General features: G+C 41.2%; 1 protein-coding gene across 1 annotated transcript in view; it reads right to left on the bottom strand.

Annotated features, from left to right (window-relative positions):
• Positions 1–14,833, bottom strand: part of DOCK4 (dedicator of cytokinesis 4) — a 402,523-nt gene that overhangs the window by 43,232 nt on the left and 344,458 nt on the right. Inside the window, exon 23 of the mRNA XM_017535020.2 lies at positions 10,683–10,875. Coding sequence (XP_017390509.1) covers positions 10,683–10,875 — 193 coding nt within the window. The remainder of the gene's footprint in view (positions 1–10,682; positions 10,876–14,833) is intronic.

Here is a 14,833-nt window from a genome sequence, read left to right on the forward strand (position 1 = left end):
TTTAGTAGAGACGGGGTTTCACCATGTTGACCAGGATGGTCTCGATCTCTCGACCTCGTGATCCACCCACCTCGGCCTCCCAAAGTGCTGGGATTACAGGCGTGAGCCACCGCGCCCAGCTGATATGCTAATTCTTACCTTTAAAAGAAAACAACCAGACGCATCAAATAAGACCCCCCAAAAAACAACCCAAGTTGAACATATACTAACATTCCATACATTGAACTACAGAATCTGCTGTGCAGGTTCTGTCCTTGAAAGGGCTAATACACTCATATACCACATCTCAGATAAAGCTCCCTGTGTTATATGTCTCCTTGAGTGTATAAGGAGTGACCCTCATTTACTTTTCTGGTATACACTTGAGTGTATATATAGCCAGCTCCCATCGGTATTCCCTTTTGGGCACGGGACTAGGAAGGAGCAAGGGAAGCTAAGAAATACTAGTAGATTTCCTCCTTTAGATTAATTTTGAGGAGTCATACTTTTGCCTCCTTTATTAACGAGCTTTAGACAGGGATCCTTGAAGTTAGCATCAGCCACCAAGAGAGTGAGGTCTGTGAGTCCTATGGCAGCACACAAGGGTTGGCTGTCACATGCCACAAACTGGGCTCCAACATGGGCTGAACATGGGCACTGCCGTGGGGTGGCCTCAGTACAGGAACACTGGAAACAAGGAAGGCAGAAGGGCATGTGGCAGTACAGCTTTGCATGTAGCCAAGCTGCTGAATGCAGAATGCCTGACATCAGAGCTGGGGTGGGCCTCTGCGATCAAAGCCACCAGGAACTGAACTGCCAAAGTCATAGCCAGCTACAAAACCTGCAAACAAGCCTTTCAGACACTGGAGTATAAAGACTACAAACACTCATAGAGAAAAGGTCTGCAGATTCAAGGGGCTACATTTTCATGCAGTCAATGTCAAGATCACAGAGGGAGGCAACAGTAAAGGGGTAAGGATGATCTGTGTATTAAGCTCCCAGATCTCAGCCACTGGCTTTAATCCCACCCTGAATGCCTCCACCAAGACGTCCTTCCTAAAGCAAGAGGCACGCACCGTGTACCTCTTACTTTTGGCTGTGCCACTTCCTGGCCTGGGACTCCTACATAGTCACCTTGCCACACACTGCTTTATTGTCATATTCATGCTCATCCTTAGCTCAAAAGTTGCTTTTCCAACAAGATTTTCCTTTTTAATACACGTAATTTGTTCAGCAGCTTTTTTATTTTTTTTTTGAGACGGTATCTTGCTCTGTCACCTAGGCTGGAGTACAGTGGGGTGATCTCGGCTCACTGCAACCTCTGCTTCCCAGGTTCAAGTGATTCTCCTCCCTCAGCCTGCACACTAGCTGGGGCTACAGGTGTGCACCACCGTGCCTAGCTAATTTTTCTATTTTTAGTAGAGACAGGGTTTCACCATGTTGGCCAGACTGGTTCGAACTTCTGACCTCAGGTGATATAGTAGCTTTTGCTAGTATATCCTGATCCCTAACCCATGACTCAGTCAGTACCTAGTGTTCATGAAACATCTATTAAGCACCTGCTATACACCAGGTACTATTAGGGAAGCTGGAGATATCATTGTGTTCAAGGCAAATAAAGTCCCTGGCTTCTGGGGTTTTCTCTACTGGGGTGGAGGAGGGAAACAGAGATTAATCAATGAAATACCCAATTCTCTATTTCGTTACAATTGCGCTGGGTGGTCAAGAAGCAAAACACAGTGTACTATGAAAGTGATAACAGAGTGGGTGGGGCAGCAAGGAGATTTCTTGAGAAAATGAGAGAATAAACCATAAAGGATAAGGGGTAATTAACTTTGCTGGGCAGGAGCTGGAGAAAGTGGATTCCAGGTCGGGCACAGTGGCTCACATTTGTAATCCCAGCACTTTGGGAGGCCGAGGCAGGAAGATCACCTGAGGTCGGGAGTTCGAGAACAGTCTGACCAACATGGAGAAACCCTGTCTCTACTAAAAATACAAAATTAGCTGGGCGTGGTGTCACAGGCCTGTAATCCCAGCTACTCCGGAGGCTGAGGCAGGAGAATTGTTTGAACCTGGGAGACAGAGGTTGTGGTAAGCCGAGATCACACCACTGCACTCCAGCCTTGGCATTAAGAGTGAAACTCCATCAAAAAAAAGAGAGATAGAAAAGAAAAGAGGATTCCAGAGAATCCCAGAGAAAAGTAGCAAGGAGATGGTATGAGGCAGGTGGGTGGGACCACATCATGGGGCCTGGAAGATAATTTCCCCCGATAAAATAGAACTGGGATGTAAGTAGAAGCCGGGAGTGACATCATCTGGTACGTTTCGAAAGGTAACTTTGGCTAATAAATGGGTAGGCAAAAGGAAATACAGGAAACAAGGAGACAAAGAACAGAAGCAGCTCAGAGCAAGTGCAGCTGGACTGAGAGGTGGCAGTGGGTGTGGGGAGAAGCTACAGAGGCATGTGAGGTGTCTTGGTGACGTACAGAGACAAAGGGCAAAGGGGAGAAGGAGCTACTCTAAGGTTTCTAGGTGGATGGTGCTGCCACCTACTGAGATGGGGAAGAGTAAGCTTAGAAAGAAAAAAGTTGAGATTTCCATTTGGATATGCTGAATTTAACGAGCCTGTGAGATATCCACGAGAGAGGTTTAGAGCCCAGAGGAGAGGTCTAACCTAGAAATATAAACATGAGAGTTGGGTCAGCACATGGCAGCACTAATTGAGGCTAAGCAAAGTGGAAGGAGCCCCAAGATTTACTTGGATCTCCCTGCTACATGGCACCCTGGAAAACTGCCACATCACAAATGCTGCTGTACTTTATCATATTATAATTACTTGTCTGACATCTGCTTTTGTGCTTCACTGTAGGCAGATAGAGGGCAGAGACTCTGTCCTTTCAATTTGTTATAGTATTTCCATCATAATGTATTTCTAATATAACATTGTGGAATCTGCCCATAATAAATATTTGTTGAATGAATGGTCTCCATCATGAGTTCTACTGGATATTAGAGGCTACTGAAATAGAGCCTGGCATTTCTGTCTTCAGGTTTAAACAGAGCTTAAACAGGAAGAGCGCAGGAGGCCCACTATCAGTTTAGTTTACAATGACTCCATCTGCTGGTGCTTGCTCTGAGCATGAGGAGACAGCGATTTTCACTATCTTGCAAGCCACAGCAGCTGCCTATGACACACATGCTCCCCGCCCCTCTGAAAATCTGTCCAAATGTAGAGAGTGATGTGTGAGAAACGAAATGATACAGGTGTCATTCTTTCCCCAGGGATGTGCTTGTTACTGTCAATCAGCATTGAAAAGTACAGAAACACGGTAAGATAACTAAGTTCAAAGGGAGACTTGTGACTCCCAAAATACGTGAATTTACATTTGTTTTCAAAACCCACAGTTGAAAGGTAGGGGCCACTATGATTTCAGTGAGGCATATTTTTCATGTTAAGTTCTATGTGCAGGGTGAGGTGTTACTTAAAACTCTTAATTTTATCTTTGCCCTGTCTAGAGACAAATGCAGAAACTATTTTTCTTTTCATTTTTCTTTTGAGATGGAATGTTGCTCTGTTGCCCAGGCTGGAGTGCAGTGGTGTGATCTCGGCTCACTGCAACCTCCACCTCCCAGGTTCAAGCCATTCTCCTGCCTCAGCCTCTCCAGTAGCTGGGGCTACAAGTGCACACTTCTATGCCCAGATAATTTTTATATTTTTAGTAGAGACAGGGTTTCACAGTGTTGCCCAGGCTGGTCTTGAACTCCTGAGCTCAGGCAATCCTCCTGCCGTGGCCTCCCAAGTGTGGGCCACCGCACCCAACAAGAAACTATTTTTCAAAGATACAACTTTCTAGGTTTTTCATTAAAACATGCACTTAAACATGGTTATAGCCATTTAATCTTTAACAACAACAACAATAATAAAAATGCAAAACCCAAAGTCATTATGTGGGCAAATCTTTCATAAAATCCAAGAACGGAGTCTGAAAACCTGCGAAAACTGTTCAACTTTCAGCAAGTGCTTTCAGGGCTCCCTGATGGTGAAGAACACCTGGAAAGGCCTTCATCCCTGAGTTTCTTCCCTTTGGAAAAGCCTGGGAAAGGGAGCCAGAGGGGAATATAGGTAAGGAGGAAGAGAAGGGTTTGGATAAAGGGATTGAAACAGAAGGAACAGAACGCTAATGATTTTTAGCCAAAGGCTTTCTTGAAGTCCCAGGTAGTTTTTTAAAATATAATTTTACATTGGGTCATCATCACAAATTCCATATTAAAAAAACTAAGGTCTATACATTTTTTCCAATGGTCTGCATTATTACTCTGCTTCTAGAGAAAAAAGAAGCTCTTATTTATGCAACTTTATTCTTTATAAAGCCTTTCTATTTTGCAAGCCCTGGCTAGCAGAAAAGTTCTAAACAAATGTAATTTTTAAGAGTGAAAGAAATTTAATCACATGCAATGCAATAAAACCCTACACTAAACCACACTTTAACTACAGTTCAAAGAAATAAAAGCTACCAGGCACCCATAATCTGTAGTAAGATTTTATTCCTGAAGTTGTCAAATTAATAGAAAATCCTATCAAACATCTTTTCTTCACAGTGTGGCCTAAAGTATGGGGAAGGGCATTAATTTTTAAAGTATACTTTAAAAATAGTCTAATAGTCTACCTTTCTCTTTCTTTCCCTTATATTTTTATTGCAGTTTTGTATGAAATCCACAAAACTCTTAATGGGGACTGAGGAGTTTCTGCCAAAAGGAAAAAAAAATTCCACTTGATTACTTTAAGAAATTCCTATCCTAAAATACTTGATTTTTTAGTGTGTAGGCAAAAGCAAGTCGTACCAGTAAGCTTCTCACCAGGGGTACATGATCAGTGGCTTTAGGTCTTTATACTCACTTCTGCTATCTGTGCAGGGTTTTGCCTGACAAACTGTTCAATTACTCCAAAGTAGAAACATATGTTAACTATTTTTTTTTAGCAAGAAAATAGCTCAGCATTAACTGCAGACATCTGCTAAACAAATCATCAAGTACCAAGCAATGGTGACAAATGCAAAGTGAACGTAAAACCCACAGCTCCAGCAGAATCTGACCCTGCAAAGTCCGGGGGACCCTGTTCCTGACCTCTCGCTACCATGCCCTCAACTATGTCTCTCTGTTGCCACTTCCACGCTTCCTCCTTCCCCAACAACCTCTATGCATCAAGTCTATCTTTTTGCCATTGCCAAACCTATTTTCTCCAAAACTACTTAGACTCTTCTATTCATGGTTTTCAGGAAATAGGAAGAATAAAATTTGGGGGAGAAAGGGAAAAATGAGTTGGCAATTTTTAATGCTTTAAATAAGTCCACCTGGACCTCAGATGATTTAGACATTGAATACCAATCTATTTAGATTCCAGTGTTATCTGTGTCCTTCAGGTTTGGTCAGAAGTTCTAGAATTTGGCTTTGGGGGTATGACTAAGGGGGTGATTCAGTCCTCCGGCCTGCTCTGTCCATCTGTGAGGCTGCCGAGAGACCCTTACCACAACCTAGCTTGAATCTTGCCATGACAACATTTCATTCCCTTCTTTAGTGCTCACGTGCATATATTACCTTCTGTCTTCTCCACGTGTTAATTTCTACTCTGAGCTCAACCATGAGTATTCTGGAGCCATACTTGTTCCTTTGCATGCCTCCTCCGCTTTGTTCTCCTTGGGATTTGCGATGGTTAATTTGAATGTATCAACTTGTCTGGGCCATAGGGTGCCCAGAGAGTTGTTTAAAAATTTTTTTGGGTGTGTCTGTAAGGAAGTTTCTGGAGGAGAATAACACTGGAATTGTCAGACAGAGTAAAGCAGATTGTACTCCCCAGTGCAATGAGCTTCATCCACTCTGCTGAAGGCCTGAATGGAAGAAAAGGCTGAGTAATGGAGAATATGCTCTCTTCCTGACGGTCTCCAAGCCAGGACAATGGTCTTCTCTTGCATTTGGACTTGGACTTGAACTGAAACTTATACCATTGCCCCTCCTGCTTCTCAGGCCTTTGGTCTCAGACAGAAACTATATCATCAGCTCCTATGGGTCTCCAGCTTACAGGCTGCAGATTTGAGATTGCTCAGCCTCTTTAATCATGTACATCATTTCCCTATGACCCCTTCCTTCCTTCTTCCCTTCCTCCTTCCTTCCCTTCCTTTCCTCCCTTCCTTTCTTCATGTATATACACACACACCCTGTTGGTTCTCTTTCTCTGGAGAAATCTGACTAATACAGGATTCCAGCAAAATGTCAACTTTTAGAACTTCCTAGATGTCTTGATGGGCTTGTGACATCTAAGGTCTGAAAAGGTTTTGAAATTCATTTTCTTAAAATGTGATCCAGCTGTACTCTGCATTCCCCTGCTTCTTTTGAGACAGAGTGTCCATCTGTCACCCAGGTGGGAGTGCAGTGGTATGATCATGGCTCACTGTATTCTTAGCCCCCCGAGCTCAAGTGATCCTCCAACCTCCACCTCCTGAGTAGCTGGGACCACAGGTATGTACCACCACACCTGAGTATTTTTTGTTTATTTTTGTAGAGATGGGGTCTCACTATGTTGTCTAGGCTAGGCTGGTCTTGAACTCCTGAGCTCAAGCAACCCTCCTGCCTTGGCCTGCCAAAGTGCTGGGATTACAGGCATGAGCCCAGCTCTCTTTACTCCTTTCTCTGGCTGATAGGAACCTTTCAGGAAATCAGGCCACTTTCTCAGATTCTTCTTAATTCCATATTGCTAACCAGTTGTCCTTTGCTGATCAAAAATAAGCTCACAATAGCAATTGTCTTCACCATATTCTATATTTAGAGAATTTGAACTGTCATTAAGGCAGGTCAAGATTAAGTACCCTGCCTTTAGCTGAATACATATCCAATGGATACCCCTAAATGTCCCGATCCCTATTTTACCTTATCCCATTTCACATTTATAATTTTAATTAGAAAAGTGTCATTTGTAACCTCCATCTGGTCATGATGTGTACACTCACACTATTGTAGCACTTCTAGATTTCATTATTTTTTACTTTCAAGAAATAAATAAAAATCTTAGATTTCTGAGTGTTTTTCACCTTCCCATATAGAGCTAAGCTATCACAGTGCCTTTGAATTTGTTTCCTTAACCTGTATGTGGTAAGTAGAATAACAGTCACCCAAAGATGTTCATCTCTGAATCCCTAGAATCTGTGAGGATGTTATGGCAGAGACTTTGCAAATGCGATGAACTAAAGGATCTTGAATGGGAAGATTTTCCTGGATTATCTTGGTGTGTACAGTGTAAGCACAGGGTCCTTATTATAAGTGAAAGAGACAAGAGAAAAACAGTCAGAGACAGGGAGATTTGAAGATGCTCTGCTGCTGGCTTTCAAGAGGGAGGAAGGGGCTACAAACCAAGGGATGCAAGTGGCCTCTAAAAGCTATAAAAGGCAAAAAAATGAATTGTTCCCTAGACCCTCCAAAAAGGAATGCAACTCTAGTAATGTCTTAATTTGAGCCCATTGAGAATAATCTTGGACTTCCACCTTATGGAACAGTAGGATAAGAAGTTTGTGTTGTTTTAAGCCACTAAGCTTTCGATTACTGTCACAGCAGCAATGGGACATGGCTACACCATAACTGTATCTAAAATGAGCCTTATTTCCATATTTTGGTGATGCTATTGTTTTCTTTATGTTTATAATAAAATAATTTTTTTTAACCCTTCCTTGTCACTTGGATACAGTTATCTCCGGGAAAATAAGATAAAAACTTAGGGCATTCAATCCCAAGTTCTCCGCCCCCTCAAAAAAAATCCTTTTGCTGACATAAAAATTATGTATGTGTGTGTTAATATTTTAAATGAGAGGTCAGAAGTGTTAAACGGCTTAACCCTTTTACCTGTTATTTTAAGTGGACTACTGGGCCCTCTTTTATTACAGTTCTTTAGTTATACAGTTTTATATTGTCCCTCTTCTTTCCCCTCCTGTCAGACAGAATCAGCCTAATTTTGTAAGATGTACTAAGGCCCTCATGAGGATCACACTCTCTAGTTAACCACAACCCAAGACATCACATCCTGTTCTCTGACACTGTCTGTGGAGCCTGCTGTTAGCATCTCACATCTTTTCCTCCAACATCTCCTCTTTCAACTAGACAACGTAAATATGCCCATCAGTCCCCTCAGTCCACAGTGCCTGATTTAGAATGCCAAAGTCACTAGAAACATTTCCAGGTTTCCCTAGCAGTATTGTCTAGTCCCACGGGATTTCAACAGAAGGCACTCTGAGTCCTGGAAGGCTCTCAGAGACACTTCCTGGTTTCCTCCATGAAGATGGGCTCCTTCTTGACTTGTTCTGCTGGCCATCTATACATTGCAGTCTCTGTTTTCTTCAATGAGTCAGGAAACACCAAGCCAAGCCGCATCCTGCTGCAGCAGTGACAGAAGCCTTTTCTCTTTTGAACATCTGTGTGTGCTAAGGATTCTGTTGATCGTGAGCCACTTTTGCTTCTCCAAAATCATCCTCCATGGCAAGCTTCCCACACAACATGAGCAAACAGGGCTTACTCTTCTTCTCTTCCTCTTCCATGCCATGACACAATTACCAGCTTCCCTACCCCGGCCCCGAGCCTCTCTTCCAGGGCACCGGCACAGACCCTGCAGGGTCAACATTTCTTGGGTCTCATGAGTCCTTCCACCCTTTACCATAGTACATATTCTCATCAACTCCCACAGGACCCAACATTCTTTCTCCTGCACTGCAGCAGCTTCTTCTCTGCGTATCCTTCTAGTCCTGATTTCTCTATTGTCTACGGAGCATCAGGAACCAGTAAAACTGGGTCCAAAGACAGATTACATTGCTCAGAGGTAATGAACAGAAACCCCCACAATATTTTCCTTCTATATGAAAACAATTGTGATGACCGTATTGCTCTTTTAGTGTAAGACTTTAACTTAACCAAGAATAATCTGGTCAGTGTGGGAGAAATATGGCAGAAACCACCAATTCCTCTGAGACAGGAGTGAACATTTCTTAGTGTGGTGAAAGCAGGGTTGGTGCCTGAGTTAAAATAAAGTAGGACCTATATCCCCTGTACAGTCCCTGCTCCTAACTCCAGAGAGGGTCTGAGTCACTGCAACAGAACCCATAGGGCTCTGAGCAGCAGAGTTTGAAAACCACTACAAAAAATATCTTTTCTCCAGGATATGTTTTTATTGGGACAAATCAGAAGGTTGAAGTTTCTTTTACATTGTTTCAAGTGCTATTTCAGAAAAAGTAATTAGAAACATCTCAAAAGTTCTTCAACAGAAGAAAAAATAAATTAACTGTGGTATGTTCATTCAGTGGAATATCATTCAACAGTAAAAAATCATCAAGTAGAACTATATCTAGTGGCATGAAAAAATATAAAAATGTAATACTAATAAAAAAAAAAAGCACTCCAAAGAGTGACATACAATGTAATACTATCATTTAAAAATGAAAAGATTTAAAAAATTGGAAGAAGAAAAAATCATATATTTTTAAAGCTATATAATGAAGGAATAGAAAATAGGAACCATGACCTCTGATAGTGAAAATTTCTAAGAAGGAAATGGGAGCCTAGACAGTAGGACCTTGAATATATCTATGAAAAATTTCTTAATAAAAAATCTAAAGCAAATATGTGGAAATGTTAAGATATGTTAATGATTTGCCATTATTATGCTCTACTCTTACATGCATGTGTACAATATTTTGCAAAAAAATGATGTAAAAAATAGTTTATATAAAACTATTTCAAAAAAAGTATACATACACACATATTCATATGGGAAAATCTCTCTTTTTTTTTTTTTTTTGAGATGGCATCTTGCTCTGTTGCCCAGGCTGGAGTGCAGTGGCACCATCTCGGCTCACTGCAACCTCTGCCTCCCAGGTTCAAGCAATTCTCTTGCCACAGCCTCCTTAGTAGTGGGATTACAGGCACCTGCCACCACATCTGGCTAATTTTTTGTGTGTGTTTCTAGTAGAGAGGAGGTTTCACCATGTTAGCCAGGCTGGTCTTCAACTCCTGACCTTAAATGATCTGCCCGTCTTAGCCTCCCAAAGTGTTCAGATTACAGGTGTGAGCCACTGCACCCATCTGGGAAAATTATTCTTAATGGAATTTATTTTAATAAGTTTTTTACTTGGAAGGCTGATTGAAATTTCTTAAAATAAACCTGAAAATGAGGTTAGTACTCACTCTGTTATTGCTTTGAAGGCGGGGAAAAAAAAAAAACAGAAGAAAACAAGAGGTAAAGGAACTTACTAACAGGTATTATAACAAAACTAAGTAACTGACCACTTGCTGTCGGGGTAAAGGAAAAAACAACATAATGCAAAGTTTCATACAGCTTCAGAACACAAATTGATGAAAAACTTTTAAAACAAAAGAGACAAACAAATAAGGATCCTATCAGGTACCTGTAAGCATCTCTGAAGGAGTGTTAAATATCACTGAACATAAATAACAATAATTTAATCACTAGTTTTCACTCTTTCCAGAAATAAAGTTTTAATCGTCATACTTTTGTATTTGACTACTAAATACATTTACCACCCAAATAAAGAACGGTTTTGAGAAAGCACATTTTAATTTTGTTTTTAATTGTGTCTGCTGACCAATGGCTACAAGATGTACAAAATGGCTTTTTAGAGGCACGATTTCCTCCAAGAGACTTAGCACCCTACCTGGGTTGGTATACAGCTGGCTTTCCACGGTTTTGCCAATGCATTGCAGTTTGATGGCTTGCAGGGAATCATCTACGTGCAGGATGGTTGGCAGACTGCCCAGAGTGTCCTGGACCAAGTTGGCCACTTCCCGGACATCAAAGAGTTTCAACAGTTCTGAGTACACGGCGGGGAAAGAGCTCAGAAACACAGCCTTAAAAAGAAAAATAAACTTCAATCAATTCCCAGATATGCCATGAGAAATATGCTGCAAAATGTCAGTGAGTTTAAAGACTGTGAAAAGTATTTTTGAACGGTAGGAATACAAGTATAAAATGTTTCTGTTACCTAAAGGTAAAAGGCAAAATTTTAAAATGTGCAGTAGCCTAGGACAGTTTTTGAAAGGTACAAAGGAGCAGCCTAATAAAAACTTGGAAATTTTGGAAAATCACTGATCTTGGCAAAAGGATTGGCAAAGCGCATCATGACTGAATAGAAGGAATGCTCAACCGAGACCTGGATGGTAGTCACTTATATTTCATTCCTTTTGGAAGAAGCTTTCTGAAATGCTCACTTAAATCTCATTTGTGTTTAAGAAACCAAACACATTAATTCACCCAAAGCACTCACTTCTGATTTAAGAAAAAACACAGGACAGGGGATCAGAAGACTCAGGTTATATACAGTATTGGCTTTGCTTCCAATCAACTCTGTGACTTTGGAAAGTCATTTGAGCACCATTTAGTTTCAACATTTAGGCTTTAGTTTCATCTCTTGTAAAACAAAAAGATCATTAGAAAACCCCCCTGGGTTGCTTCAAGTTCTATTTTAAACCAAGAACTGTGTGTACAGACTAAGAACCATATTTTCTATGTAAATAAAAAAAACCAATAATCATTTTTATGGAGAAAAAAGATGCTCACATAAAATCTCAAAGGGCATACTTAAAAAATTGGGCTAGGATTGTACATCAAAACAAAGTCAGCCTTTTAAAATTCCACAAAAGGAGGGCAATGGAAGGAAGAGTTGACTAGCTTCAACTGTAGCTAGTCAGGGAAGGAGACACATGTTTCTAATATGTTAAGATTCAAGTGGTAGCTGGCTTACCAATGAAATCTGGCTCCATCAGAAAGTAGGTCGAGTCTACATGTGCTGATGATTCAAACACAGACTCGCTCAAACTCAAATTTAAGGATTTTAGTATTTATTTATATAGCAGCAGCAAGAATATCTAGAAGAGCCAAGATCTGTTTTTGATGCCAGAGCCATCAAAATATTTCAGGTGCTATAAATCAACAGAGATGGCCCTTGGCTCTTAAAAATTATAGGTTTACTTGAATATATTTAAAGTTAATAAGTTGATATTCTCCGTTAGAGCCTGTATTTATATAACCTTCATGTCACCCTGCAAAGAGCTGAGTCATACCGATGAAGTTAAATAAAATGAGCCCTGCTTTCTGATTACTAAAAAGTCAACCACGTTGATTTTCCTCAGATATCCCTTAACTTATCCATTATTTCTTTATACTTCTTGACTTCAAAAAGGTATCTGAATGTGCTACAGTGTAAGACACACATATAATAGGATGATTAAAAAGCATAAAGGAACAAGTTTCTTGTGATGAGGGCAGGAAGATGGCTGTGCCAGGGGAAGCTGAGAGTTTTTACTATAAGTAAAAATAAAAGTACAATTTAGTTTTGACCTTCCTGGTAGCCAAGGCACACAGGGAAAGATAACTATTGGGAATCATCTAGCAGGGTTTTAGGCCTCGATTCCTTCTGACATTCTTCTTCTTTTAGGGGTCTTCGGGTAGTGGGTTTGTGTCCATGAAATGGAAAGCTAAGAACTACTGCTGCACCAGCTGAGTTAGCCCTTAGTCCTTCCAGGGCAGGGCACTGTTCTAAGAACAATGTCATTAGCAAGTTGCATTTGAGGCAGGAGGACTAAATGAACTTCCCAATAGGACCAGAAGCTGCCCTTTGATCCAGCCCGAAGGACTGTGGGGATGGCCTCTAGATGACAGGGTTTGCCCTGAGTTGTAGCCCACATGGAAAAAATGTAAAATGGAGCAAGGAGACCAGGTTTCTGCCTATAAGGCAGCCTAATAGTAAAACTCGGACCAATTCAGAGACAAACTTTATTTCGCTGTAAATATGGCAGGCAGGATTCTAAGATGACTCCCATGACGCTGTCCCTGATGGTGTTCCTGTGATTACATAATGTCGACATGGCAAAAGAGATTTTGCAGATGTAATGAAGATTACGCATCAGTTGACCATAAAATATGGAGATTTATCCAGGGGATCTCACCCAATCACGAGCCCTTAAAATAGTTTTTTTCTGGCTGGTAGCAGGAGAACTAGTCAGATTCAAAGCATGAGGAGGATGTGACATATTGTTGCTGGATTTGAGGATGGAGCAGCTATGTGCCAAGGAGTACAAGTGGCCTCTGGCAGCTGACAGCACCTCCCCCCACCGGCTGACTGCCATCAAGGAAATGGGGACATCAGCCTTCTAAAAACAAAGAAACATTTCTGCCAACAGTATAAAAGATCGTGAAATCAAATTCATTTCCAGGCTTCCAGATAATACATGAAAACTAACACTTTGATTTTGGCTTTAGGAGATCCTAAGGAAAGGACCCAGCCAAGCCTGCCTGGAATTCTGACCTATGGAACTGTGGGCTAATAAATGACTGTTGTTTAAAGCCATTAAGCTTACAGACATTGGTTATACAGCAACAGAAAACTAACACATCAGATCCATCGAATCAGTGGGACTATCTCTGCAAAGAGAGCATGGGATCGCACAGTGTGGTGGCTCACACCTGTAGTCCCAGCACTTTGGGAGGCAGAGACGGGCAGATCACAAGGTCAGGAGTTTGAGACCGGCCTGGCCAACATGGTGAAAACCCATCTCTACTAAAAATACAAACATTAGCCGGGCATGGTGGTGCACACTGTAATGCCAGCTACTCGGGAGGTTGAGACAGGAGAATTGCGTGAACCCGCAAGGTAGAGCTTGTAGTGAGCTGAGATCCTGTCACTGCACCCCAGCCTGGAAGACAGAGTAAGACTCTCTGTCTTGGAAAAAAACAAAAACAAAAACAAAAAAGAGAGCATGGGATCAAACAGGAACCTGGTATGGGTAGTGGTGTGTAGCATTTCTTGTCCTCCCCAAATACAGAGGAACAAAGTTCTCATTCCTTCATAAAGAAAACTAACCATTGTCATCATTTTATATGTATTTTTTCTTAGCATCAGACTAAAAATAAAGTTATCACATCAAAATATCCAAGTCTGTAATACTGCACAAAAAGAGAATGACTTCAGTAGAGTTTACAATGATATTCAGAAACTTTATGGACACATTTACATATTATCTCTTGATTAAAAGCTGAAAGCAAAAAATACCAAATATGATTCTTTGAAGCTGCTGAAGCTGTTTCTACAATTTGATGTGGGATAAAACTTAGAGAATCAAGAGCAGTGGAAATCAGCATGTTGAAGAGGTAAAAGCGGAGCTGCTTCACCCTGTTGTACCATGGTGGCCCAAGCCACTTTAGGGGGACCTCCAGGATCCAGTGGTACAACTAAGGTTAAAAAAAAGTCTCCTGAATTCCTAAGAAGAAACCATGACTTATGGTTACTCTTAAGAGTAAGAAAATATTTTTCAGGTGTGAATCAGGCAAGTTTCATCTCTGTAACTGACAAAGGGTAAAACGAAAAATCTCATGGTGGAAACTCAAATTCTGAATTGCTTTTGTGGAAATAGTAAACTTCTAAGAACTCTGATCCAAAGGAATGCATGGATAGCCTGTTGGAGTATCCTGCTCAAATATCAAGTGCTTCCCAGCTAGTAGTGGGAAACTTGACACTGAGGTCTCTGGCAAGTTCCCACAGTGCAGTGACTGTACTGTTGACTGCAAAGGCCAAAATGACATTTAAAAGAGCCTGAGTTGTATCCTTGCCCAGATGGAAGACGAGTCCACCTCTATAAAGAAGATAGGAAAAAGAACAGACCCCTAAACAGTCAGAAAAAATACAGCACATTATCAGAGGGTTGGTACATTCCTGGAGTTTGCTTTCCAAACATCATATGGTACCAAATCGTAACGACACTGTTAAGGATCTAATTTTGTCTCCTAATCTCCCTTTGTATGTCCTAGTTC

Source organism: Cebus imitator, unplaced genomic scaffold, assembly GCF_001604975.1.
Source record: "Cebus imitator isolate Cc_AM_T3 unplaced genomic scaffold, Cebus_imitator-1.0 Scaffold90, whole genome shotgun sequence".
In the NCBI taxonomy this organism is placed as follows: Eukaryota; Metazoa; Chordata; class Mammalia; order Primates; family Cebidae; genus Cebus; species Cebus imitator.